The sequence below is a fragment of the Acinonyx jubatus genome, chromosome D2 (assembly GCF_027475565.1).
Source record: "Acinonyx jubatus isolate Ajub_Pintada_27869175 chromosome D2, VMU_Ajub_asm_v1.0, whole genome shotgun sequence".
Lineage (NCBI taxonomy): Eukaryota > Metazoa > Chordata > Mammalia > Carnivora > Felidae > Acinonyx > Acinonyx jubatus.
Genome location: NC_069393.1, coordinates 76,826,429 through 76,853,983, shown reverse-complemented (window position 1 = coordinate 76,853,983; position 27,555 = coordinate 76,826,429). Strand labels below are relative to the sequence as shown.

At 46.6% G+C, this 27,555-nt stretch overlaps 3 protein-coding genes across 3 annotated transcripts in view; all 3 read right to left on the bottom strand.

Annotated features, from left to right (window-relative positions):
• Positions 1–1,564, bottom strand: part of LOC106969406 (deleted in malignant brain tumors 1 protein-like) — a 28,669-nt gene extending 27,105 nt beyond the window's left edge. The window contains exon 1 of the mRNA XM_053207123.1: positions 1,158–1,564. Coding sequence (XP_053063098.1) covers positions 1,158–1,410 — 253 coding nt within the window. The 5' untranslated portion in view covers positions 1,411–1,564. The remainder of the gene's footprint in view (positions 1–1,157) is intronic.
• An 897-nt stretch (positions 1,565–2,461) lies between these two features.
• LOC128312584 (putative DMBT1-like protein) lies at positions 2,462–3,911 on the bottom strand. Its single transcript, XM_053207122.1, has 2 exons — positions 3,700–3,911; positions 2,462–2,919 (listed from the first exon to the last, which is right to left on the bottom strand). Exons 1-2 carry the CDS (start codon positions 3,788–3,790, stop codon positions 2,462–2,464), a joined length of 549 nt encoding a protein of 182 aa, XP_053063097.1. The 5' UTR covers positions 3,791–3,911.
• Positions 3,912–6,822: 2,911 nt separating this feature from the next.
• Positions 6,823–27,234, bottom strand: LOC128312583 (putative DMBT1-like protein). Its single transcript, XM_053207120.1, has 15 exons — positions 27,215–27,234; positions 24,640–24,830; positions 23,373–23,402; positions 22,684–22,725; positions 21,524–21,841; positions 19,992–20,021; positions 18,173–18,490; positions 17,577–17,609; positions 15,537–15,569; positions 13,908–14,061; positions 12,043–12,260; positions 10,683–11,000; positions 10,266–10,307; positions 7,647–7,676; positions 6,823–7,173 (listed from the first exon to the last, which is right to left on the bottom strand). Exons 1-15 carry the CDS (start codon positions 27,232–27,234, stop codon positions 7,016–7,018), a joined length of 1,935 nt encoding a protein of 644 aa, XP_053063095.1. The 3' UTR covers positions 6,823–7,015.
• Between the last annotated feature and the right edge of the window lie 321 nt (positions 27,235–27,555).

The window sequence follows — 27,555 nt, the reverse complement described above, 5'->3', positions numbered from 1 at the left end:
CGTCCAGTCATAAAACTGCTCATATTAGAAGATCCCCCATGTGATATACAAATCCCAGATGGAATCAGCACCAACAACACACAGAACACCCACTTCATGGCTGAAATGGATTTGGTGTGGAATTTAAATTAAAGACCCCCTGTGCTGGGGCTTCTCATATGTAAAAGGAAGAGAGCATTTATCCAGCTGTTGGAAGCACTAACATTGAAAATAAGGCACAAGGTGCCTGGGTGGCTCAGTTGGTTGAGCATTCGATTCTTGATTTCAGTTCATGTCATTGTCTCACATTTCATGAGTTCAAGCCCTGCATCGGACTCTGCACTGATGATAGCACAGAGCCTGCTTGGGATTCTCTCTTTCTCCATCTCTCTCTGATCCTCCCCTGCTCATGTGCACTCTATTTCTCAAAAAAAAAAAAAACAAAAAACAAAGAAAATAAGGCAAACGGCATCTGGTGGCTCAGTCAGTTGAGTGTCCGACTCTTAATTTAATTTTGGTTCAGGTCATGATCCCAGGGTTGTGGGATCAAGCCACTCTTAGTGTGGAGCCTGCTTAGGACTCTCTCTCTCTGTCCCTCTGCCCCTCTCCACCACTCATGCTCTCTCTCTCTCTCTCTCTGTCTAAAATAAAAAACAAAAAAAGAAAAGAAGGCAAGTATAAAACCATGTGAAGGACAATAGCCAAATTATGGAAAGAGCCTAAATGTCCATCAACTGATGAATGGATAAAAAAAATTGTGGTTTATATACACAATGGAGTACTACATGGCAATGAGAAAGAATGAAATATGGCCCTTTGCAGCAACATGGATGGAACTGGAGAGTGTGATGCTAAGTGAAATAAGCCATACAGAGAAAGACAGATACCATATGGTTTCACTCTTATGTGGATCCTGAGAAACTTAACAGAAACCCATGGGGGAGGGGAAGGAAAAAAAAAGAGGTTAGAGTGGAAGAGAGCCAAAGCATAAGAGACTCTTAAAAACTGAGAACAAACTGAGGGTTGATGGGGGGTGGGAGGGAGGGGAGGGTGGGTGATGGGTATTGAGGAGGGCACCTTTTGGGATGAGCACTGGGTGTTGTATGGAAACCAATTCGACAATAAACTTCATATATTGAAAAAAAACCACGTGAAGGGTTTACGTAAAGCTGACATACCTGTAGCAGGACTGTCACCAGTCGAGTCTGTGAAGATATACAGAGAAAAAATGATGCTGTGAGCAAGGACTTTTATCCAAAATATGCCTCTAAAATAGTAAAAAATATTGACATTCCAAGCTGTGACTTCCCATCTCTGTGTCCCACTGGACAGAGATGACTGTCCAACCCAAGAGTTGGGACATCTGCACACTAAGTGTGTGGATAGGTGTAGGTTGATACAACTCGCTAGGGGCTCACCTGGGCTTCCCATTTCCTTGGTTCCCACAGCATCTATGGCATGATCATCCCTGCAAGCAGCTAGCTCTCTCTCACTGCAGGTGCCAACTCAGGGCATCCTTGGGGCCCAGATACTACACTTCTGGTGAACCTGAACTCTACCCCCGGCCCTCTCCCCACCCTCTGCAGGCCCCCAGCCCTGCCATTTTGTCAACACTAACGGGATGCGTCGCTCTTGTTCATTAGCAACAGAAGGCTTATGCTGTCGACTGTGCCCTGATTACAGGATTCAAGAGTGGCCAGGACCACATGTTTCAGGGGCCTGGTGAGCAGTTGAAATGTATGGAAGAACAATACCTGTTGGTCCCACTTTTGGACTGCCATCAACACCTACTCAAAGACCAAAGAAAGAATAAGTAGGATAGTCATGTAATTGATAAAAGAAAATCAGGTACTATTTTTGTTTGTTTGTTTTTTTGTTTAAGGATCAAACACATTCTTTCTGGGCAGTTGAGAGTGTGTATAAAAACCCATCGACGTTGTTTAAAGATTGGCGGCCTACGTCAGGGCCCACTGGATGAGGGGGAACACTCTGCTTTTCAATTTCATGATGGTTCATCTAATTGCTGTAAGTATGAAAATTGAAAGCAATTAAAATAGTTGGTATGTATTTCCTTTTGGTCGGTTATAGGGCTGGAGGAGCATTAGTAACAGAGCCAAGCTCAGTCTTTCGTACAGTACATTGGGGGCAATACTTAACAGAGTATGGGCCTGCATGTCATCGAGACAATGCCGTTGTTACCTTATCAATAAAATGAGAATGCAATCATCTCTCTTATTAGAGATTGTGAACATGAAGTGAGCATATATGAATGAGCTAGATTCGGCACTGAGCCTGGCACATGTTCAGCACTCTGGACAGCAGCTGCTAGTCCTAGTCAGGGAGCAGTGGACTGTCACCAACACCGTGGCATGCTTATCCAGGACTGGGATGTCTGATGACACAAATCCTCTATCTAATTATCACAACTTTTAAGGGGGAAACTTGAACAGTTTACAGACACAATAATTTAAGAGAAAGGACACTAACTCTTAAACAAATTTGACTTTAAAAAGATGGCTTGAAGCCATGGCTTCCTTTCTGAGTAATTGCTGGCATTGATTTCTCCCTTCCCAGAAGCTGCAGGTGGGCAAGACTGTCTCTGAGGGTGGCTGTGTCCTGGGGGCTCACCTGAGCAGATGGCGCTGGCATCTTCATGGTGCCCGCAGTTGTGGGAGAACCATCCATTGTGCGTGCATTGCCACAGCCTGGCTTCGTTCCCCATGCACTGCATATCATCCAGCATGATGTGGCCAGTGCCTCCATCAAAGTAGCTCTGAGCTGGGGCTGACAAGGCCTCACCACAGCCAAGCTGTTGGCACACCACCCTGGCGTCTGTTATGTCCCAGCTGTCATCACACACTGTGCCCCAGGTGCCATTGTAGAAGACCTCCACCCGGCCCTCACACCTGTGACTGCCATTCACCAGTCTCAGGGATGCACCTGGGGGACAGGAAGACAGAGGCTTCTGAGCTGTGGTGCTGTCTCCAAAACTCTAGGACCTTCTGCAGTTAGAGAAGGAATGCCCAGCACCTGGGCTCATTTTTCTGTATTAGGCTATGAGACTCTAAGTAAGGTGGCCTTATGTCCTGCTTTGCCTGGAATAGTCCTGGTTTATAACTGTCGTTATAAATATAAATTATAAATATAAATATAAATATAAATATAAATATAAATTACGCAAGTAATACCTGTTAATTAGTTTAGAGTCCCTTTTAAACTCTCAAAAGTATCCTGACTGGAGGATAAGTTACGTGGTCACCCTGAGCATAATCCACTGAGAGCTCGGGAATGTTCCCCACATCCTAAGAGGTCTGTATAAGTGCTCTGGGTGGTTTTGTATTGAATTCACCTGGAATCAGGTGGACTGATTGTTTGTAGTTTGAGGTAGCTTTGTTCCAGAAGGATCGGCCCTACTGCATCCTCCCCTCCTTTGGAAAAGAAAGATCTTCATTTGTGTCCTTCATCTACACACACAGTCAGTGCAAGATATGAGATTCAGCCACCTGTTTCTTTAGCCAGGATGTTTTGGTGGTGGAAAAGGACAGTGAGTGGCAGAGCAGGGTGAGGGATTGGCTGGGGACTGTTAGAGTGGACGTCACTCAGGATGGCATTAATGATGGTGGACTCTGCAGGTCAGATTTAGAAAGCATCTCCTCTCTTAAAGGGAAAGGACACAAATTAGATCTAGCTTCCATCCAGGGTGATTATTAGGATACCTACCACTCTCCCTTTCATCTTGTTGAATGGCATTATACAGAGCATAAAACCCTGTGTTGGTGATCATGGCATCACTTCTGAACACCACAGTCATGATGTTTGAAGAGGAGAGGAAGGTGAGCTCTGCCCCAGCACAAAATCTGCCCTTGGAGAGTGAGGCAACTTGCCGTCCGTCGAACACTTCAATAAAGTCATAAGGGCACCCATATATGTCTTCTAATCTGAGGAGGTAAAGGCACAGCAAATCTCCTCAAGGAAATCTGCAGAAAAGTCTTAAATGAAAGCGTCATTTGTACTGTATCCAGCCAGAAACTGCAATCATCACTGCTGCCTCCTTTTAACCACACATCCCACTGGTGGACTTGACCCCTTCAATATGGCTTGAATTTGCCCTTCTGTCCTTCCCTGTGGGCACCGGCCCAGGTCAGTCATCCTTGCGCTGTGTCTCACATGCTCTGTTTCAGCGGCCCCCATCTGGTATCTTGGCTTTTGATCTTTCCCATCAGCTCCCTCTCTACCTCCAGTGCCTCCTGAATGTCCCCTGACTCTATTCAAACTCTGACATTCCCTGGGGGTGTGGGCAAGTGTCCACTAGTGTCTCATTGAGTAGAACACTCAGTGGGACCTGGAGCAGGGACAGATGTTGACCTGCTGTCAATAAGCCCCCAGGGCCTGCTGAGTAGGACTCTCTCCTTCCATGCCCCAAACTGCCTGGTTCCAACCTGGATGATCAGAGAAGTTGTCCCTGACCATCCCACCAAACCCCATCTGCCCAACCACCCCTTCTCTATCCTATTACAATCTAGGTATATATATGTTTCTTCATAGCATTTATCAACTTATCACTGATGGGAATTGTCCTTGAGCTACTGGTTTATTTGAGTACTATTTGCCTCCCCATCTAGAATATGAACTTCATGAGGACAGAGATCTTGTCTGTCTTGTTTGCCACTAGAAGTCTGTGCCTAGACCAGAGTCTGCATGAAAGCAGGCTCAACAAATATTCCTTAAAGAATATCAACATTAATCTAACATGATAAACCCGGGAGGTATGCACGTTGGCATTCCAACAGCCGTAAGTGGCCCCTAAGGCATGTGTTGTAAGTGCCTGTTGCACAATACACGCACAATGGATACCTCCCAGTGTACGCAGACTCCCAAATTTGAAAGCCTGTTTATTGCGAGCACACCTGTTCCAGTGGAGTAAGAGCCAAGTGCTTCTTATCTTTAAGATAAGAAAAAATGATAACATTTGTGTGTAAGGTGACAATAGGGTGACAGTAACAGATGAAACCATAATCTGAGAAATCATTTCAGTGGAAAACAAGACACACTTCACTTAGCAAGAATGAAATGGCACATTTTAAATATGGATATAATTTTTGCAAATCGAGTGTGAAGCGGGTTTCCATAGGAGCTGAAATAGAAAAAAAAAAAACTAAAGCAAGCTGCAATCAGGGGCTCTCAGTACCATCAACATTTGGGGCTGGAGAAGTTCTTGCTGTGGGGGGCTGTCTTGTGAATGGTAGGACACTCAGCCTCATCCCTGGCCTCCAAGCACTATGTGACAGTGGTACCCCACGCCCGCAACTGAGACAATAGAAGATACCTCCAGGCCCAGACGAATGTCCTGTGGGGTCTACCATTCCTAGTGGAGCCTCATTGGAGCAAACTAACTAACTTCATGTCCTTAGACACAAAAAACAGATATCGAGAAATCTAGTCTTAAAAACATCAAACCCTGAAAGTCAGTGCCTACGCTTTGGCTCTAGGTAACACTTTAAGCAGCTCCTTGATTTCTATCCTCTGAAATTAGAGCAGGAAATTTATGTTGGGACAGCAGCTTTGAGACTGCAGGGAGAGTGGGCCACTGCAGCTATTTGGAATAACCATTTTCCAGAAGTGGTAAAATGATACTCTGTGCCCCCAAAGAATAGAACTATGGATTCCATAGATTTGAATATAGCATACCAAATCTTCTCACACAGCTTTAAATGAGTAAATGTGTGTGCAGTGAATGAATGAACGAATGAATGAATGATAAGTATATTTTGTTCACCATATACAATGCTCCCTGATATTGGTTTATGTTCTCCCCCATTTGAAAGGAATTTTGGCCATCAGGTAAAGCTAATCGAATGCATCCCTCACTCCACTGCTGACCCATTTCCCATTTGAAGGCAGCATTTAGCCATTCAGCTCCTTGACTGCTGAGGCCAACGAACACAGATGGAAAGCAGTGGCAGAGGTCTGGCAGAGACTGTGACAAAGTCAGGAAAAGAGAAAGACCCAGTTGGGACCCAGTGTAGAAAGCTGAAACCAGGTTAAACAATATCAGGAAAAGCAATATTTGCATTAAAAAGTCACTCATGTATATGTGAATATGTATGTATATATACATGCATATAAATATGCATTAAAATAGGAGAAATTCCTTTAAAAATGGATGATGGCCAGAGAAAGAAGCAGGAAGTACAATGGGCCTAAGAAGAGTGCATGAATGGAGTCTATTTAATCTGCGAAAGAAAACTCTTAGCAGGGTCACGACAGACATTCTTGAAGAAGAGGAAGCAGACATGTTTTATGTAGCCTTAGAGGCAAGAATGAAGTTCAGAAAATGGGAATGAAGAAGAACAAACTTGGGCTCAGCCCAAGGAAGAAGCAGTGTCCCCAGTGGAGCTGGCTGAGAGTGGAGGGTTCATGAGGTCTTCATGTGTGGGCCACCCCAGATGACGCTGCCTTGGTGGTCTGGTGTCAGGGATGCTCGTGGGTGTTTGGCGTGTTCTCCAGTGCATAGGGAGCTGAGCTCAATGATTATAAGACTCCTAAGCTCAGATGACCAGACCTATTTTCACCTAAAATGTGAAAGGACGTGTCACACGGTGCTGCAGGCTGAATGTTTGTGTCCCCTCAAAATTCATATGTTGAAACCTAGCCCCCAGCAGGATGGTATTAGGAGGTGGGGCCTTTGGGAAGTGATTAGGTCAGGAAGGCAGAGCCTTCGCAATGTAAGATCAGTGCCCTTACAAACAGTCCTGAGAAAGCTCCCTTGTCTCTTTTACCACGTGAAGCGACTGTGAAACTATAACCAGCTGTGAACCAGGAAGCAGGGCCCCGCCAGGCACTGAATGCTGGTCTTGGACTTTCCAATCTCCAGGACTGTAAGAAACACATTTCTGTTGTTTATTATCTAATTTTTGACATTTTTGTTATATCAAAACTGAGCTGAGTTGACTAGATATGCAGAAAGTCCACCTACTTAAGGAAAGCATGGATTCAAAGCTAATCTGGCCTTTGGTGTAGAAAAAGGCAAAGCTGCTTACTTCAGGCTTGGGATCACCAGTTCTATGTGGAACTTCTCAGCCACGTGTATCACCCAGATACACTCCACGTCAGTGGGGTAGTTTGTTGGATACCAAGGACTGGAGAAGGAGCCCGAGAGACCAGAAATGACTCCTCCACAAGAGTTACTTCCTCCTGTGGGCAGACAAGAGACAACTGGTTGGCTTCTTCCGGCATGCACCTGGCATTTCCCAGGAGTAGAATCCAGGATTCCATCAAACTCAACAGGGAGTCACAAAATGGGAAGGGATCATGGTGGTAGCATAGTTGTGGCTTGCTGCAGTGTGTGCACCCCTGAGAGGGAATGAGGGGTGTGACTTGTACCAGAGCAGGACCCTAAGACTGTAGGTGAGACTGGAAATGGCGTGGGACATGTATGTGGCAGGTGTGGGGTGTCCAGCCAATAATTTCATTAATGCTCTGCCCAGCTTCCTGCCATGCAAACCAGCTCAACTCAGATGTAGACAATCCATGCACTCGTGAGGGCTCCATCCCACCAATTCCTTCCCCTCAGGTAGCCAGAACAGACAGACATCCATTCTGCTTTTACAGGTTATCAACGTGATTCTATCCTTTACAGGTTATACTTTCAATGAAAAGAGAGTTACCTCGTGGTGTAGGCACTTGAGGGATGGGAGCTGCAAAAACCAAAACCAAAGAAAATCAGGAAAGAGGCATCACAAAAACATCATATATTTACGTACGAATGAGTGAACCTGTAACTCTGCTTGAGTCTTGAAGCATGGTGTGGGCACACACGCTCATTTCTCTTTTCTCTCCTAACGCGGGATGTGGTCTCTCCCCTTCTTTCGGTGAATCGCCAGGAAATCACAGATAGCACACAGCTACATGACTTATTTTCTCTTCTGTGTTAGGGCCCACCAACCCCAGGGCTGTCCTGAGATCGATCAGTCGTGCATCACCCACAGAAACATCACTGGGCTTCTGAGCATGTCACTGCAGAGTGTGCAGAAATGCACAGGGACAAAAACCGGATGGCTGAGAGCCCCGGGCAGGGGAGGGTAGGTCGGACAAGAATTACGTTGAAATAGATGACCCTCAGTGGGAGAGCTTCCTCCTTTCCTGTGTCCTTTTGGCTTTGATTTCCAGGGGGCCTATATTTCTACATTCTGATGTGTCCTTTTAAAAAATGTTTATTTTTGAGAGAGAGAAAGCATGAATAGGGGAGGAGCAGAGAGAGAAAGAGAGAGAGAGAGAATCCCAAGCAGGCTTCGTGCTGTCAGCACAGAGCCCGGCACGGGGCTCAAACTCACAAAATGTGAGATCGTGACCTCAGTCGAAATCAAGAGTCAGATGCTTAACCGACTGAGCCACCCAGGCGCCCACTGCATCTTTAATCGCCAGTGCCTGGTGAGCCGAAGGCAGATTTTGAAAGCCTGTCCATTGGGAAGCTGGTACTTGCTGGAGTCCTACACTAGGGGTTGGCGGGCACAGAGTTTGAAGCAAATGGGTCAGATGCATTTAAGAATTCCTTTATGCCCATTGTCCTCCTTGGGCAGCTCTGCCTCCAGGTGTAAAGCAGTGAGGACAGAGGCACTACCCACTGCCTGCCTTCTCAGTCCTTCTCCAGGAAGGGTGCTGGACATCAGCAGAATGCATTTTTTTGATGACCTAAAGTTGTCTCAGAAGCAATTCCTTTTTGTTAAAATGTTTGACATGCAGCGTTTCCCTTAGAGAGTTAAATGGCAAAAGCCTTATTCTGTGTGTGTGTGTGTGTGTGTGTGTGTCCAGAAGAATATATAATGCTTTATCGAGAAGTGGTTAGCTTACAAGGTGTATACTATTTAGACATAAAGGATTTCATTTCCCCCTATAATCTCATTTATTCCATGACCCATTCTCTTATTCAGTCAGCTATGCCTCTCTGCCTCAGAAAAGGAATACTATAGCAGAGAGAAAAAAGAGAAAAGGCTTCTGAGGTTTGATACCCTAGACCGCAAGTGGACGTGGCGCAGAGCTGTCTGATGAACTGAAAACCGTGTTCTCCTCCCTGGCCCGGGGCTGGAGGAGATTCCTCGCTGGGATAGAAAAGGAAAAACCAGAGGGTGCCAAACAGAGGTAGCTGCTTGTCAGTCCCTGAGAAATGGCTCTGTAGGCTCTGCCTCCCCTCCCGGGCTGCGGCACGATTAGTGGGTCCCAGTGCAAAATGAAAATGTGGGGCCTCAGCTGGAGGTGGGGAAGTCAATCGCCCCTTCCCACAGGTTCATTTCTACAGGGGATGGTGGCGCCCACCTGGGATGCCCTGGGGGCCTGGACTGGAGTGGGTAAGAGGCCCCCACCAAGTGTCCCTCCAAATGTCCCATGGTGATGCCAGTCCAGAGTAGGGACAGGCTGCCAGCCACCTTGCCCACCCCCCGAACACTACAGGGTGCACCCTGACCTTGACCTGCCCCACATCCAAACCCGGAGTGGGGGCAGAGTGTGGAAGTTGTCACAGAGCAGGGCTGGGGAGGAGGCTGGGTGGGGACCAGGGTGCCAGCAGGAAGGGAAGTGGGCAGCTAGAGCCTGTCCTGGAGAGGTAGGCCGCTGTAGGAGGCAGGACCACACGTGCTTAGATCCCGCTGGAGTCTTGAGTTTGGACATCACTGCCACACATCGACTCTGGGTAGGTTACCAGAACAAGGTATACCCTTTCTCTGTTCCTGCCATGTCTGTGAAGCCAGAAAGGAGGCCCTCAGAATAGCCCCAAATGGCTTCACTTCTCACACTCAGCTTGTTCTTGACCCACTGGGAGAGCGAGCCATTGATGCATCGGTGTTTTCTTGCAGGCTTTCATTTTTTAACACATGTCCCTGGGAGGCAAAACTTTCTACCTTCTCTCCTCTCCATCTTGACCCTCTTCCCAGCCATGGTGATAGAACCTCTCCCCTTCCCCCCACCCTTCCTTGCTCTGCTGTCCAGAGAGGAGTTGGGGATGCCATTTCATTTGGGGAATGAGGCTCTTAGCTTATTGTCTAAGCCGCTGGTTCTCAACTTGCTGCATGTTGGGATCACATGGGAAACTTTAAATATTACCGATGACCTGGTGTGACCCCAGAGATTCTGATATGACTGGTCTTGGTGCAGCCTGGGCATCAGAAATTTAAAAGCTCCGTGGGTAGTTAGTCAGTGTCTAGGTCACAGTCCAGCAGTGTCTAGGTTAGGACAAAGATTAGATTTCCTACTCACTTTGCAGAGATATTGGAAGTTCACGGTGTTGGACCTACCTGGGGATGCAGGGATCACATCTGGAGCCCAGTCCCCAGCATCTGCATGAATTAAAAAAAGTAGGTAGATGTAGGAAATCTGAGTTACATTTTATGAAGGCAGGTGGTGGTTCAGATCTCAAGCAGGTAAGCTTCGTGTTACACAAGCAACATGGGCATGTTGGATTCTGGAAAAGCAGTTCAGGCTTGGGAGAGGTTGCAGAGAACAGGACTTGACAGGTATGTGGGCCTGGCACGTGTGTCTTTAGAATGGAGTCAGGCTGTCAGCATTCTTTGTCAACCTGGCTAAAGGGACACTCATCTGCGGGGCCACCACCCTCCGCTTCCCTAGCCCTGCTTTGTGCACAACCGCCATCCATCACTAAGATGTTGCTGGCTGAAAGTTCAGAAAGAAACTGCCACGGGGGGACAGCCTACCTGAGCAGACGACACCGGCGTCTTCATGGTGGCCACAATTGTGGTCTGACCACCCGGAGCTGAGGCACTGGCCGAGGTGGTTCTCGCTTCCCGAACACTGAATGTTATCCAGGAGGATGTTTCCAGAGCCCGGGCCGAAGTGAGACTTTCCAGGGGCTGCAATGGCCCGTCCACACCCCAGCTGTCGGCACACGACCTTGGCTTCATTGAGGTCCCAGAGGTCATCACATACGGTGCCCCAGGCCCCCTGGTGGAGGACCTCCAACCGTCCTGAGCACCGTCCTGAGCCGCCCACCAGCCGCAGCTCTGGTCCATCTTCTAAACAGAGCAGGGTTTTATTTTTGAGTTTGGGAAGTTTTAAGTAGGAAGGATTTCTAGCTCCCATGTTCATGGCTAAGGCACATGAATTCAAGAACAAAGCGTAAGGCTGTCTTAATTCTGTAATAGGCAGGGCTTGCGGGCTTCAGGGTGAGACAGAGGAGGGTTTGAATCCAGCTCTACTGCTCTCTAGTTGTGTAACCTTTGACAAGTTTCTTCATCTGCCTGGGCCTCGGTTTTCTCATCTGTGAAACGGGAGCTCCAGCAGCATGTATCTCAGAGGGCTGTAGTGATGAGTGGGTGGGAATGGGAGTATAAAGCACAGTCAGTGCTCAACACCCAGCACATGGCTTCTGCAGCTCTCGCTGCGTCGTTCTCTGACACAGTACTGGGATCCTGGGGAAATGGGTCCCCAGTTGCATTTTTGGACATGACTTGGATGAGGGTAGATTTATCCTCTGAAGGCACCTGGGCCACCAGGGTGTCTATGACTTCCTAAAGCCCAATAAGAACGGCTATTTCTGGGCCAACGGGCAGTGGCCAGCTCGAATTGCCTGCTGTCTCCTGGAGACATCCCAGGGACAGCCTTCCCTTTCTGAGTGCACAAGCTGTGCCACACTGACCTTTTCCCCTGTCTCTCCAGCATGTCCCCAAGAGCCTTCATATTTGCTATTCTCATATTTGCCCCCTCATTGTCATCCATCACATGTGACCTCCTCAGCAAGGCCGTCCATTCCCATTCCCTCCGCAGGGGCAACCCCCTCACCCTAGCATTCTCTTCTGCCCTCCCCACCCAGACTCTGTCTTCCCAGGCATTACCACCACCCCCAAATCATCTTGTCATTTCAACTGCACCTCACTGCCTTAGTTCAATTGTCCATGTGACCCTCTTAGTGGGAAAAATCTATCAGGCACACAGTAGGGCTTATGGGACCAATTGTGGGGTATTTTAATTTCCAGCCCTTTTCTAATAGCAGGAGCCCTCAAAGTTAGAAAACTGTTCTGTCTTTTAAAGACCAAAAGCCTACTTGAAGCTTGCTACCTGACTCTCTTTCGCCTTGTGGAATCACGTTGAACATAGCATAAAAGCCAGTGTTGGTGATCATAGAATCACTTCGGAAGACCACTGTCATGATGTCTGAGGAGGAGAAAAATATCAGAGCTACTGAGGCACAGAACTTCCCCATGGACAGTGAGGCGATCCGGGGGCCATCGAAGATTTCAACGGAGTCGTAAGGGCATCCAAGGATATCCTCTAGGCTGGGGGGATCGAAGTGGAGGGTTAGTGGCAGATTAAAACTTCCTAGATCTAAAAGCTTAAAAAGTATGGCAATCATGGGATTAAATATTTGGATTTACTTTAAACTGCATATTGATATATAAAATATCAGTTAACTTCTACAGATGCCTTACTACAGAAGTCTTATTTTGTCTGAAGATTGTGGGAGGCTTATGGCTACAACTTAGCAATCACCAGTCACCGTCTACATGAAACATTAGAAAGACTAGTGTGCACTACAAATAAATTCTTACCAGGCCAATCACCCTGATGATCAGCATGTAAACATTACAGCCAGATTTTCCTACCTCCATATTTCATGACATTTTTCATACCCCAAATCTTGGGGAGAAAAAAGTTAATTTTATGTAATTTTATTTTTTTAATGTTTATTTATTTTTGAGAGGCGGGGAGGGCAGAGAGAGAGGAAGATACAGAATCCGAAGCAGGCTCCAGGCTCCGAGCTGTCAGCACAGAGCTCGACCCAGGGCTCGAACTCACAAAAAGTGAGATCATGACCTGAGCCGAAGTCGGATGCTTAACCGACTCAGCTACCCAGGGGCTCTGAGAAAAGTTAATTTGAAAATAGAAAGGTCGGGGCGCCTGGGTGGCGCAGTCGGTTAAGCGTCCGACTTCAGCCAGGTCACGATCTCGCGGTCCGTGAGTTCGAGCCCCGCGTCAGGCTCTGGGCTGATGGCTCAGAGCCTAGAGCCTGTTTCCGATTCTGTGTCTCCCTCTCTCTCTGCCCCTGCCCCGTTCATGCTCTGTCTCTCTCTGTCTCAAAACTAAATAAACGTTAAAAAAAAAAAAAAAGAAGGTCTTTGCACAGACTCTGCCCATAGAACCACGTGTCGGAGAAAAGCTGAAGCTTTGACATCAGACAGACCTTGCCAGTTAGCCTCAGGCAAGTTAGTGAACCTCTCTGAGCCTCAGGTTCCTCATCTCTAATGGAGAGGAGAAGGGTATATATCTTAGGGCTGCAGTGATGCTGGAATATGACAAAGCATACCAAGTACATTATATAGAGCCTGGACACACAGCCAACGCTAAAAAAAATGTCAGCTATTATTTCATGCCATGGAGATAAAAAATGGAGATTAAAAAAGTGAATCAGAGAAATATATTCCCTACGTGTCAGAGATGAGGCCATGCCTTCACTGCCTCCTTTCACTTGGTGGCAACATTGAGAAGATGCCGGGTCTGGGGCTAGAGCAGGTGGGTCAAGTGTGTGTATGGAAAGCCTCTTACTGTTTGCTGAAAATTTAGATAAAGGAAAAACGAAGTCTAAGAAGATAGGTATTGGTACCCATGGTAGAACAAAGGCAAAGCTGATAAGGAGGAATTGTGTGGCACCTTTAGAAAACAAAATCAAAAGAAGAACTATCATAATAAGGTTGAGTTAAATATGTAAATAAATCACTTATTGAATTTTTTAAACTAGAAGTAACTCTAGTTTTTATCACAAAACTAACTTGACCCTTAAATTGGGAAGAATTTTGCATTCTTCTGCCTCCCCCCCCCCCCCCGACCGCCAAACGTTTCAGTCTAAATGAAATATCTTTATTCTGATGTCACAAACTAATATTCGTATTTAGAGAGAATCTTCTCTTAGAAGTTTGTTTTCTTACTTCAGAGTTGGAATCATGAGTTCTATGCGGAATTTTTTATCCACATGAATCTCCCAAACGCACTGGATGTCTGTTGGGTAGCTTTCTGGATACAGCGGACTGGAAAATGAGCCAGAGACACCAGACGTGACCCCTCCGCAAGAGCTAGTTCCTCCTGAAGCAACAGGAAAGAGGATGTCAGCATGTGCCCATTTGTGTGACCCCAGTAATGACCCACTCACACCCAGTGGTCTGGTTGAGTCAGGCAGCAGTCCACCTGGGTGGACATACCCAGGCTGTCTGAACAGATCTTTAGCCTAAATGTCACCAGGGAAGGAGAGTCCATTCAATCTCATTCTAAAGGGGAAAGTATTAATATATGGGAGTTCTCTGCCTTTTCCTCTCCCCTTACCATCTGATGAAGAAAATATTGTATTTTTCAGCTCTGTTCACTATCTCCTTCCTCTTCTATGGCAGAAAGATTCTTGCTTGCGGGGAGAGAGGCAGAGTGGATGTACATGGGGGGGGGGGGTTGGGAATGAGGCACACAGGGACAGAGGCTGTCAGGTCTGGGTAAGGTGTTAGTTGGGGAAGGTTTGGGAAACCGGAGGCTCCAGAACAACTTTGGGGTCTGATGAGTTGGAGAAAAGGGGACATTGTTGAAGGATGCTATGATGGGCACCCCCTGCCAACCACTTCTTCACTACTTTTTCTGGGTAGATTGTGTTTCCTTTAACTTAGTAGCTCCTGAGACTGAAACTTACAGGTTTTTAGATTTATAAGAGTTACACAAATGAACTCTAATTCTTCCATATTAGTTGTCATATTAATATAAATCAGTACACATGCATACATACACGTGCGCACGTGCACACTCATGCACACACACTTAAAGCAGCAGGCCACACAAGAAAGCAGAAATCTTAGAGTCATCAAGTTATTTTAGAGGAAATTTGAAAACACAACATGCGTTGTTAACCTTGTCCTTAAATTACTACGTTGCTTGATTTTCTTCTTTCCGTTTGTGCCCGACTCACTTGTAATGCTCCCAGAATCCCAAGACTCCTGGCCTTTCCTGCAACGGATGGCAGGAGGTGGGGATGTGCCCAGGCATCTCATCACTCTGCTGTTGGTTGGTTGTAGTTAGAACATCCGGGCTGAGTCAGACAGACATGAAACCCCCTGGGACTGGATTTCCTGAAACCTCTACAGGTAAGTTGGTGCCTGTCATGGGTGCCCCCTACAGGACTGTACCCAGAAAACAGGCCGGGTACCCCTGGATGGGCGAACCACATTTCCTTCTAGTTTCTCGTCACCCTCCCACCTACCTACTCTGACCTGGGCAGATCCACTCCCTTTACAGCCTGCCCCTTTGGTTAAAAAGTCAGTATTTCAGGCCTTAGCAGTATTAATGAATGCCCTTTGGCAAGGCCGTGGTGAGGACTGAGAGGCTCCATTGACTGAGGTCCTGACTCCCCTGGTGTTCTCATGGCTGGGGCCATGACAAGACTGGCGTGGGTAGTGGACAAGCAGCCCCTCGCCCATGCTGTTCCAGCCTGTCTGTGCCACATCCTAGGCACACTGCCTAGCATCTGCTGTGATGGCTCTCTTGGCATGGGGTTACCATTTCAATTTAAAACAAGTGACTACCTGTTATATGATCCTGAGAAGCTGTGGAAACACCTAGAAGGAAAAAAAAAAAGGGAGAGGATGATGACTTTCAGGGGGAAAATACTGAGTTTCATCTATAAGCTAGTGAAATGTAAAGGGTTTTCTCTGAAATGTCAATGTACTTAGTGCAGACTGAGAAAGGGCTGACGGTGCTGAGTGAATATTTCTACCATCTTGTGGCAGATTAAAGAAGGCCATGCATTCTTGGACCTGCCTCCTGTCACAAAGTGGGATCTAGGTCTCCTCACCTGACCCTGGTGGCCTCTGTTTTGCCCAACAGAATATGGCAGAGGTGACACTGTGCATTAAGAGACTGGAAGCTTCCATTTATCTCTGGGAACAGTGGCTTGCTCATGGCACCCTAAGCCACCTTATAAGAAGTCTGACTACGCTGCTGCAGAGACTGTGTGAAGAGGCCCCAAGACTGCCTGGGGAAGAAGGGGGCCCTGGCTGAGCCCACCTTTCCAGCTGTCTCCACCAAGCACCAAGCATGTGAGTGCAGCTGCCCTTGACTCTCCAGACCAGTCTCTAGGTGAACAGCACCAAATGATCCTGCTCAGTACTATGTGGAGCAGAAGAGTCTCCCATCTGCCCAGTGCCCGAATTCCTGACCCACAACAACATGACGTGTCACTGAATAGTCATTGTGTTAAACCACTATGTCTGTGGAGTAGCAACAGATAGCCAGAATGGTTCCTGTCACTCAACACGATCTTCCTCATTTCCCCATCATCTATGTAATCTTCAGTTTACCTGAGTTACGGAAAAAGAGACAACTACAGGTAGGCCTTCATTTAAACATCACTGCCCTTAACCCCATCCATAATGGCCTTTTAACTTTGGATGTCCCTTTCCCCTCACTTGTGACCGCAACACATAAAGCTGGTCTGCCCCCCGCCCCAAAACACTCAGAACACATCAAGGTCTCCTCCAAGGAAGTGTCCAAGAAGGATGCTTCTGACAATACCTCATGACTTGTGTAAGGTCTCTGAGGCTGTGCGGGGGCAGGCAGTTTCATTCAAAGGGCAAGAGATGGGGTCTGTAAAGTCCAGTTCGGCTACTTTCTTTCTTTCTTTTTATTTAAGTTTATTTATTTTGATAGAGAGAGAGAGAGAGAATCCCAAGCAAGCTCTGCACTGTCAGTGTGGAGCCTGATGTAGGGCTCAGTCCCATGAACTATGAGATCATGACCTGAGCTGAAACCAAGAGTCTGATGCTTAACAGACTGAGCCAGCCAGGTGCCCCTCTGCTTCTTTCAAATCAAGTTATCTTGGGCAGGCTTTGGTTCTCCTTAATCCTTAGCTGCAAGGATTAAATAAATTAATTCATACAGAAACTCTAGCATCATGCCCTGGTGCTGTGCAAGTGCTCAGAAATGTCTATTGCAATGAAACAAAATGCCTTTTCATTTATCTCCAGTGTCATTTCATAATTTACATTGCATGTGTTGGTCTGTTTTTGCTAATCTTTTTATTACAGATGAATATCACTCAATCATTACATTACAAAATCTTTGAAAACAGGCAAAAGTCGTAAGATTTCCAAGAGCGTGTACTTTGTGGTCAGACTGACCAGTGTCAGTACTCGGTTCCACCATTAACTTGCTGCATGATCTCAGGAACGTTACTCAACCTTTCTGTGCCTCAAATGTCTCTTCTGTAAAATATAATATAAAATTCCTTTTTGCAGGATTAGCCATAATCTGAGCAAAATGTCTCCCCATCTTTGTGCTCATTTTAACCTGTCTTTGTGTAGCCAGGGCCAGTGAAATGATGTGGTAAATGAGACTGGTGCCCAAGAACACTGACGATGTGGGTAGCCTTGGGTCCGTTGCTAACTTTCTATGTTTCAGTTTACCTACCTGGAAAAGTACTTGCCTCAAGGGGTTACCGGGAGGATGAAACAAGTTATACATATGATGGACTGAGAACAGTGCCTGGTTCTTAGCATTTGTAAGTAAATTGGATATTATTAATATTATTAGAAAGTTGTCTAGACTAGAAAAAGATACGGACATACCTGGAGGGTTGGGAGGAGGCAGTTCTTCCGCACCTGAATGCATAAAGAAAGGTAATGGGTTGCTTACTTCAGTGAATCCAAAGCGTGGAGGAGGTGGGTGGGAGATAGAGGGGAGAGGGTACAGATGGGGACTGAAGGGGAGACACAGGACTATCTGGGCACAGGACTCAGCCCTCCTCTGGCAAGATCCCTGACCGAGGGACGTGGGACACAGCAGCTGAGTTACCTATGCCCCACGGCAGGCAGGGCTGGATTACTCATGGCCCCTCTTATGCTGAATCACCTGGATGACTTGAGAAAATGCAGATTCCAGCCCCCTTTCCCAAACTAGTTCATTGTGATCTCTGGGGGCGGGGCCCTGGACTCTGCATTGTAATGCCCCGGGTGGTGCTGGGGTACGTGAACATTCTAGACTTCCAGGTGCTGCTGAAGTGTGTGTGTGAGCCCAGGGCTTAGTGCAGAGCAGACGCTCAAGGATTATTTCATGCAAGAATGAGTGAATGGGTGGATGGATGAAAATTCCATCTGGGATGCGTAGTTTCAAAATGTCTTCGAGAACAACATTAGAAATTATTGCCCTAGATGGCAGAGGCTACCTGAGCAGATGACACCGGCGTCCTCGTGGTGGCCACAGTTGTGCTCCGACCAGCCCAAGTGGGCGCACTGACCCAGGGAGCGCTCCATCCCAGAGCACTGTACATTGTCCAGGAAGATGTCTCCAGAGCCGGGGCCAAAGTGGGCCTTCCCAAGGGCGGACACAGCCCATCCACACCCCAGCTGTCGGCACACAACCTCAGCTTCGTTGAGATCCCAAAGGTCGTCACACACGGTGCCCCAGGCCTCCTGGTGGAGGACCTCCACGCGTCCTGAACACTGACCTGAGCCACCCACCAGCCTCAGGTCTGGCCAGTCCCCTGCAGAGAGAGATCTGGTGAGTGTGGTCTCCACATGACCCACCTGAGGTTCACCGGCACCGGGCCTCTGAGGCTGGCAGGACTATGGGGTTGCAGAGGGACATGCCCGGTCTTGAGCCCTGGGACCTGTCCTCACGTTTCTCATGTGTTCCTGAGCTGCAGGGGGTGTGGTCTTCAGCCAGTTAAATTTCATTTGAAAGGTATTTATTGATTGCCTTTCCTGTTAGGCACTGATGCTGCAGCTATAAAACCAAGAGATATGGTTCCTGCCCTCAGGGAGCCTAAAGTCCTTCAATCACATGCAGACACTAGGACCATGCCTTATTCCACCCTGCAATAAAAGCGGTGAAGGGAACAGGTGCTATGTTATGAACAGACCAAATGGGGCACCTGGAAGGAATCTTCTTAAAATGCTGAGAAGGATAAATACCTAGTAATGCAATTGCTGGGTTGTAGAGTAGTTCTATTTTTAATTTTTTGAGGAAACCCCGTACTGTTTTCCAGAGTGGCTGCACCAGTTTGCGTTTCCACCAACAGTGCCAAAGGGTTACCCTTTCTCCACATCCTCCCGAACACCTGTTGTTTCCTGAGTTGTTAATTTTAGCCTACCCTAATGCTGATTTGAAGGGGCACATGCACCCCGATGTTTATAGCAGCATTATCAATAGTAGCCAAATTATGGAGAGAGCTCAAATGTTCATTGACTGACGAATGGACAAAGAAGATGTGGTGTATATATATACAATGGAACACTACTTGGCGACGAAAAAGAATGAAATTTGCCATTTGCAAGATGGGACTAGAGTATATTATGCTAAGTAAAATAAGTCAGTCAGAGAAAGACAGATATCATATGATTTCACTCAGATGTGGAATTTGAGAAACACAACAGATGAACATATGGGAAGGAAGGAAAAATAAGATAAAAACAGAGAGGAAGGTAAAGCATAAGAGACTTTTGAATACAGAGAACAAACTGAGGGTTGCTGGTGGGGTGGTGGGTGCGGGAGGGGCTAGATGGGTGATGGGCATTAAGGAGGGCACCTGCTGGGATGAGCAATGGGTGTCACAGGTAAGTGATGAATCACTAGGTTCTACTCCTGAAACCAAGACTACACTGTATGTTAACTAAATTGAATTTAAATTAAAAAAAATTAAAAAACAAAAAACAAAAACAGTGAGAAGGAGTGGGTCAGGGAAGAGGTGAGGAAAAGCCTTTGAGCCAGAGGGAAAAGCATATAGTTATGCCAACAGACCCTGAAATGCCGTTTCCCTCATGCATGTGTCTAAAAAGTATGGGCTCACACACATACACACATGTGCGCACACACATACAGCCATTACCACGTGTAAAAAAGTCATAAATAATAATTCCAAAGGTGTGAAAACCTCTGCAGTTTAGACAGAGAATGAACTTAGAGCTGGGAGACAATAAATAGCCCAAGAAAAAAAATCAGGAACAGCAGATATTTGAGTCCTGTCAAGAAAAAGTGTCACCTACCTGGACTATTAATAAGTGATTCTTCAGCATCTGTTTATATAAAGAATACATATGTCAGTATTTTTCAAAAATCCTGCCTTCCACTATTGAAAACAAAGGTTTTAATTACATCCTTGCAAATGTTTATTGATCTGATAGGGGAAGGATTCATCCGAGGCCATAACAGAGAGCTTCTCTCTCTCTCTCTCTCTCTCTCTCTCTCTCTCTCTCTCTCTCGGCTTGCTCCTGCATGGCAAGGAAACCACCAGGGGGGTATCACTTGAACTGCCAATTTTGTGGCAGATGAATGTGACTTTGGGGAGTCATGGGGGGAAACTCAGATAGGCAATAATCTTCCAGAACATGGAAACAGGAAAAACATATGGCCCATGGGGTTGCAACTAGGTCAGGCATGCCAGGCATCACAGGACGCCAAGAAGCAAACAGATGGACAGATGAACGCACCAACAAACAGACGAAGCTTTTAAGTATCACCTCACATGAAAGTCACAGGGAGCAGGTACTGACATCCGACAGAGCCTCTCCTCACATGAGCAACTCCAAGTAACAAGTTCCTGATCTTTCAAATCATACCAGGTATTACAGCTCTTAGTTTCGCGAAAGACATCTCATTGTCAGAAAGGGTTATCGATAGATGTTCCAGAGGTGACGTCCTCACTCCCTACTAGTGTTTTGCACACAACTAAAGCCAAAGTATTAAAAAAAATTGTAATGTCATAAGGCGATTAAAATGAGCCACTTTAATTCACCGATTCCCTTGGTGTGTTGAGTGGGGAAGGTGGTAGTACAAAGGAGCCAACGCACAGTCCCTTTGGCAGGTATCTGCACGTGCTTTACAAAGACAGCTCGAATCATTTCAGCAGTCCTGCAAGACAGCAATCGGTCTCCAATTTTACAGAGGGAGAAACTGAGGCTCTGAGAGCTTAAGTGTTGCCCAAATGCCAGTCTGAATGTCAGCACCGGCTCTGGGATCCAGACTCAAGTCTGTCCAGCTTGACATCTCCTCACTGCCTCTGAATGAAAGACCTTTAGATAAACTCCTTAAAAATTCCCACTCCTATATTTAAAGGGGCACCTGGGTGGTTCAGTCGGTTAAGCATCCGACTCTTGATTTCTGCTTAGGTCGTGATCTCATGGTTCATGAGTTTGAGCCCTGCATCAGGTCTGTCTCTCTCTCTCCCTCTGTCTCTGACCCTCCCTTGCTCATGCTCTCTCTCTCTCTCTCTCAAAATAAATAAAAAAACTTAAAAAAAATTCCCGTAATTGAATATGTTCTTTGCACTTGTCAGTGCTCAGCAAAGCACACCTACCTTTGGTGATTCTTACTACCAAATTAGAAAATCAGAAGGTTTTATTGTGGGAGGTCAGCAGTTAAAATCTTATATTTTTGACCGAGTTAGAAGAGATAAAACAAAAACCGAATGCCACCTGGTTGAGACCCCTGTCCCTGTCTCTGGCCTGCTCTGAATTCCAGCAGGGTGGTCTTAAAGCATGGTGGGGCTGGCAATGGCGTCTGAAAGAGGAGGGGCTACCTGAGCAGATGACACTGGCGTCTTCGTGGTGGCCACAGTTGTGCTCTGACCAGCCTGAGTGGGCGCACTGACCCAGGGAGCGCTCCACCCCGGAGCACTGAAGGTTGTCCAGGAAGATGTCTCCAGAGCCCGGACCAAAGTGGGCTTTCCCAAGGGCGGACACGGCCCGTCCACACCCCAGCTGTCGGCACACGACCTCGGCTTCGTTGAGGTCCCAGAGGTCATCACACACGGTGCCCCAGGCCTCCTGGTGGAGGACCTCCACGCGTCCTGAGCACCGACCTGAGCCACCCACCAGCCTCAGGTCTGGCCAGTCCCCTGCAGACAGAGATCTGGTGAGCATTGCCCTCTGGGACACAGCACATTGCCGATGAGCTGGCTGAGCTCTCCACCCTGACACCACTATTAGAGATGGACAACTTGATGAAACAGTCAGTCAACTAGTTAACCTCCTCGTTGGAGGTTAATACATAATCAGGATTGTCAAAGGTAACATTTAGCCTAAAACATTTATTAATCGAGCATCTCTTGGGCCAGAGGTATGTGTCAATCTGTTTTAGCTAAATGCAGAAAAACAATGTAAATAATATTCAGTGATTTGTGGTTTTGTGAAGTGCGTTTGTATGCGTGTGTGTGTTTGTTCATCTTCACCTGTACAATAACTCAGGAGGTAAGCAGAAGAGTCCCCGTATAGCAGTTTTATTCATAAGGAAACTGAAAGTTGGAGAAGTCAACTCTCCTGATGCCAAAGTTCACTCTTTTTCTCTGCTATTCCATCTCACTGCCTCTGGAATGGCTCTGATGCTCACTCATTTTGAAAAAGGTGGTTAGTGATGCAGAGATAGGGCAACTATGAGCAGGACTGGCCAAATAAAGACAAGATAGGACCCCGCTAGAAGGCACTTGTAAGGTGCTCAGGCTTTGATGACTCAAAAAACACTGAAGAAAAAAAAAAGCATTTTCCTCACCCTGGGATGCTAAAGCCAAAGAATCCCAAGAGTTTTGGATGCCCCCCCAAATCTGCATAGGGTCAACTGGCCCCTTTGCAAATAGAGGAACTACTTGCAGCGGTTTTAGTTACTGTCCATGAAGTAGGTACAAATGCAGGTGCCAAGAGCAAAGAATTCTTGGTAAACGAATGAACGCATCCCAGGGCTTACCTGGTCTTGCTGTCACTGTCTTGGGTGTTGTCATTGGGATTGCTGTGAATACAAGATGACACCCTTCAGGTAAAAAGGGAGGATGTGGGTAAGTCAAGATGGCCACCTCCCTTAAGTACCAAGATTCTGGTTGACTCTTTCTCCCTGGCATCTTTATAATGAGTGACCCCCCCCCCTAATCAAACTCTGTTTACACGTGATCTTGCTATTCCTCAGATGTGTGGGATCCAGCTGAAATGATATCGTCCTCCTCTTCTCAGCTGCTGGAAATATAACAACACTTAAGTTGTGCCATTCTGTGCCAAAATGTGAACATGCAGGGTGTCCTTCCAGGGAAAAAGGCATTTCTTCCATGTGCTGCTGTTTTGTTAACTTTCCCTAAATGGGGAATGCTTGATTAGGTGCGTCTCAATGTCTTTGATAAAAGCAAGGAATTGAGAAATCAAATTGACGGTTACCAATTTAGAGACCCAACTGTTGGTATGTGTCACTTGGTGCCACAGTGAATGAGCATCAAACTTGTGCAAGATGTGTGCAGACAGAATGTCTCGGCTAGCTGGACGGATATGAGAAATTCAGAAACATAAGAGAGAGATCAAACTATGCAAATAAAAGCACCAGCAGTGGGGACAGAGGCAGACACACGAAGGAAGAATGAAGGAAAAGTGACAATAGTAAACGTGACTCACTGATTAGATGTGGGGTCCGGGAAACCGCCTCTGCAATGATAGAGAAACCTCATCAGTAACTGTTCAATCACGGTGACAGTGACTTTCTCTGATCCACTTTGTGACACAGAGCATCTCCTCTCTGTTTCACGGCATATTTCCCAAGCTTGCTACTGAGCCTCCCCGGCGCCTGCTGACAGAGTGGGAGACTGGTCTGAACTGTGGTTCAGACTGACTGGTGGACCAGGGAGGACGCTAGAACGGCTCATGAGGTCCGTGAGGCAGCCTTTTTTCTCTTAGTGGTAAATAGTGCAGGACCCATCCGTGGGTGACCTCAGGACAATTACTGAACCTCTTGTGCCTCAGTTTCCTCATCCATAAAAGGGGAAGAACCATGGGTTCGTGTGAGGATAAGGAGGGAACGCATATAAAGTGCTTATAGTGTTGCCTGGCATGAAATAGGCGTTTGGTAAATGTTCGTTGCTATTTTGATCACCTTCGTTGTGCTTACCAAACCTTGAGAACCTGGGTTTCATCAGAAACCAACCTTGGCTTAGCTTCTGTCTGCCTTCTGGCTGCACGTCCTATACACCCCATCTCTGTGCTCATACGGCTCCCTCACCTGCTGTGCCCCCTCCCTATTTCTCGACTCACAGCTTGGCCAGCCTTAAAGACAAACGTAAGGCTGTTTCCTCCTATGTTTCCCTCATGTGTACAGCCTGCGTCTCTCTCTCTCTCTCTTTTCTAATGTTTTTTTTTGCTGAGATGCGTGTGTGGGTGTCAGTTTAGTCTATTCTAGTCTATTCTATTTGTTTGCCTTCATTTAGTATATTCTACTTGTCCTCTCATTGCATCATGTGCTCGTCTTGAACTTCTAGGTTGTACCCAAGCCCCTCCTAGGCTGAGACCACACCTTCTTTTAAAGGTGTAAGTTTGAAACCACCCACTTAGTACTAGATTCAGAGTAAGTCCAGAAATGGCTTCCTAATGGGCTGACTGCAATGAAGTGTTTATGGGAAACCAGATCCATGGTGAAGTTGCCAAGTATTCAGCACTTATGATGCGCCATCACTGTGCTAAGGGCTTTACTTGTGTCATTTCAGGTAAGCCCCACAACAAGCCTAGGAGGTAAGCTTCTCTTATTCCCATTATAGGGGGAATGGATTGAGGCATAGAGAGGTCAGGTCTCTTGTCCAGCATTAGAGAGTAAGCGGCTGGCTCTAACTAGCCCCGAGGCGGGCCGTCCAGCTCTCGCTCCAAAGTTCCTGCTCCTAACCACCATTCATACCTTTGGCTGCAGAATAATAATAAGCGATGAAGTTTTTCCCTATGTTGTTGAAGCTTCGGAAGTACACGAGGGTCAGTGAGCTGGAGGAGGACGCGTAGGTGAGGTAGGAACCAGAGCAGGTCTTCCCCAGGGACTTTGCCGAGGATGGAGGGCCGTCCAGGATTTCAAAATATTCATTGGTGCAGTCGAGGCTAGGGAAGCAAAGACAAATGGCTGCCTCTTGGCCTCCCTATTAGCGGATCTTGGAGGTAGCCATGAGGCAGACCCTTTCTTTCAAGACAACGAAGCTGGGGCAGATTAAAAGCCTGTCAGTCATTTAAACATAGTTTGGATTCTTTTTATCCCACCTTTTCTTAAAGGGATGGGATTTTCCCTGGAAGAGGGAAGAGGAAGCTGAGACAACAGATGGACACCTGCTGATGCCTGGGACTGTAGGTGCCTGGAAGCCCAGGGCCAAGGCTGGGCCAAGCAACGGCCTGCCTGTGGGACATGGCTTCAGGTTGCAAATAACTTATTTACAAACTTTACAGGAGACCTGCCCAGAGGTCTGCCCAGCTTGCTTTGTGCAAGTCATACGATCTGTCAGCTCTTGTTCTACGTTGTGGGGTTTGTCCAGATGCCCTGGTGTTAGAGTCAGAAGACCATTTCCATGCCTTGGCCTGATGAGTGGTGCCCTCTAAGTCATATTTAAAAAAAAAAAAAGTTTTTTTTTAATGTTTTACTTATTTTTGAGACAGGGAGAGACAGAGCGTGAGCAGGGGAGGGGCAGAGAGAGAGGGAGACACAGAATCCGAAGCAGGCTCCAGGCTCTGAGCTGTCAGCACAGAGCCCGATGCGGGGCTCGAACTCAGAAACCGTGAGATCATGACCTCAGCCGAAGTCAGACGCTTAACCGACTGAGCCACCCAGGCGCCCCAGTCATCTTTTTTTTTTTAAGTTTACTTATTTATTGAGAGAGAGAGAGAGAGAGAGCACAAGCAGGGGAGAGGCAGAGAGAGAGAATCCCAAGTAGTCTCTGTGCTGTCAGTGCAGAGCCCGACGAGGGCTTAAACTCATGGACTATGACATTCTGACCTGAGCTGAAACCAAAAGTCAGACACTTCACCGACTGAGTCACCCAGGTGCCCCTAAGTCATCTTTTGATTAAGCAAAATTCAAAAGTAATAAATAATTCAAGTTGTTCCTGGGAATTAATTTCCATAAGACACTCATTTGCGAACGACATCAGACTTGACTACTTACAATATTAAAACCTGAAATTTCTTAATTTATTAGGTCTGTTGGGGGGGGGGTGTTTCCCTGGAATCTGCATCTTTAACCAGACACTGAAACATACATTCCCTCTCTCTCTCTCCCTCCCACCCTCTCACTCTCTCTCTCTCCTTCTCTCACACATATGTGTGCACACACACACACACCCACCCACACGTAGATGTAGGAAATGTTGAGAGCAGAATAAGATATGTGGCCCAGCCAACAGTATTGTATTACTTCCTGATTTGACATTGTCCTACAGTTATATAAAAGCCACCATTGGGGGAAGCTGAGTGATGTGTATGCAGGACTCTATGTATTGTTTTTGTGACTTCCTATATGTCTACAATTATTTCAAAATTCAAAATTCAAAAGGGTATGAAGGACTCTTTTGCTTATGAGAATCAAGCATGGGAAAATGCTTGGAACTTTAAACTGCACATGTACTTAAATAATGTACTTGTGACTTACTTAAGATACGGAAATGCCAGCAGTATATGATCAGATGCCTTTGCCTTGATTTCCCACACACAGGTTATGTTGTCATGCATTTCATTCCGTGGGGGATTCCTAATCGCTCCAGATGAGTTAGCGATAATGCTGCCACACTGAGATTTTTCTAAAAGCAGAAAGGTATTTTAGAATTTCAGTCTTTTTCATTGTTCAGTTCACTCATTTTGTGATTTACGCTTTATTTTCCTTTCATTTTTTTTTTCCACAAAAAAGGTCTCGTGGGTCATTACGTTGTGGGTATTGTCTTAGGACATATCAGACACATAAACCAGTCTAAAAACTCTTGGAAACTTAGGAAATTAGGGCATGAAAGTGTCAGAGTTTTGAAACATCTCTCTCTTTGTTTGAGAATTCTACCACTGACATGGTCTTAAGGGGCAGAGCAGTTACCCAATATCAGTCAGAATCTTTCCCTCTGGTTACTCCCTAGTGGTGGGTTCTGCGGCTTTGATTTTTGTCAGGCCACCAGTAGTAATGAGTAAGCAGCTTCATTTTCCCAATTAAAGCTGAGCCTACATGGAGCCTGTATGTGTATGAAGATGTCAGTGTTCCATCTGTCATCGGTTATAATTTATTAAAATTACGCTATTAGAAATCCACTTGGTAGTGAGAACTTTCCCTGAGTCATCCACCCCTCCAACATTGACATCATTCTGTGTCTGCCTGTTCACAACCTGTCCATTTGTTTTCCCATCTGCTTGTCTGTCTGTCTATCCATCTGTCCAATACTTGGCACAAAATTAAAGATAACACCTATGACAGTGGCATTCTCCATCAGATTATCTGGCTGTGTGAGAACTAGACCTACACTTGATTGGCTCTGGTCATCTACCCGTGTCTCTTCCATAGAAGGACCGGCCAGGCCCTCCAGGCATCAGTATTATTTTAGTCCTTTATCTCCAAGTGGTGCTAAGAAAAGTTTAGTGAAGCTTCTGGAATCCCAAGATACAGGCAACAAGAAAGGGGGGGGGGATGGAAATGGAAGATGAAAGAGAAAGGACAAACAAGGAAGACAGAGATTGTCAGAGAAAGGAAAAGGTGGGGAAGAAGAACAAGGTCATTGTGGAGGCAGCTCTCTGAAATGATGCTCTTGGGTAGCGCCCTGGCAACGTTGCTGTGTTAAGAGCTGCAGTGTCCTTCACATGTCGT

Excerpts from the sequence above, each read along its gene's own strand:
- LOC128312584 (XM_053207122.1), bottom strand. The coding sequence starts at position 3,790 with ATGACTGTGGTGTTCAGAAGTGATGCCATGATCACCAACACAGGGTTT. Across the intron at positions 2,920-3,699 it reads ACAAGATGAAAGGGAGAGTG|GTGCATCCCTGAGACTGGTG; the intron begins GTAGGTATCCTA and ends CCTGTCCCCCAG.
- LOC128312583 (XM_053207120.1), bottom strand. The coding sequence starts at position 27,234 with ATGACCAGAGCCAATCAAGT. Across the intron at positions 24,831-27,214 it reads ATGACCAGAGCCAATCAAGT|CCTCGACTGCACCAATGAAT; the intron begins GTAGGTCTAGTT and ends TTGCTTCCCTAG. Across the intron at positions 11,001-12,042 it reads ACAAGGCGAAAGAGAGTCAG|AAGATGGACCAGAGCTGCGG; the intron begins GTAGCAAGCTTC and ends TGCTCTGTTTAG.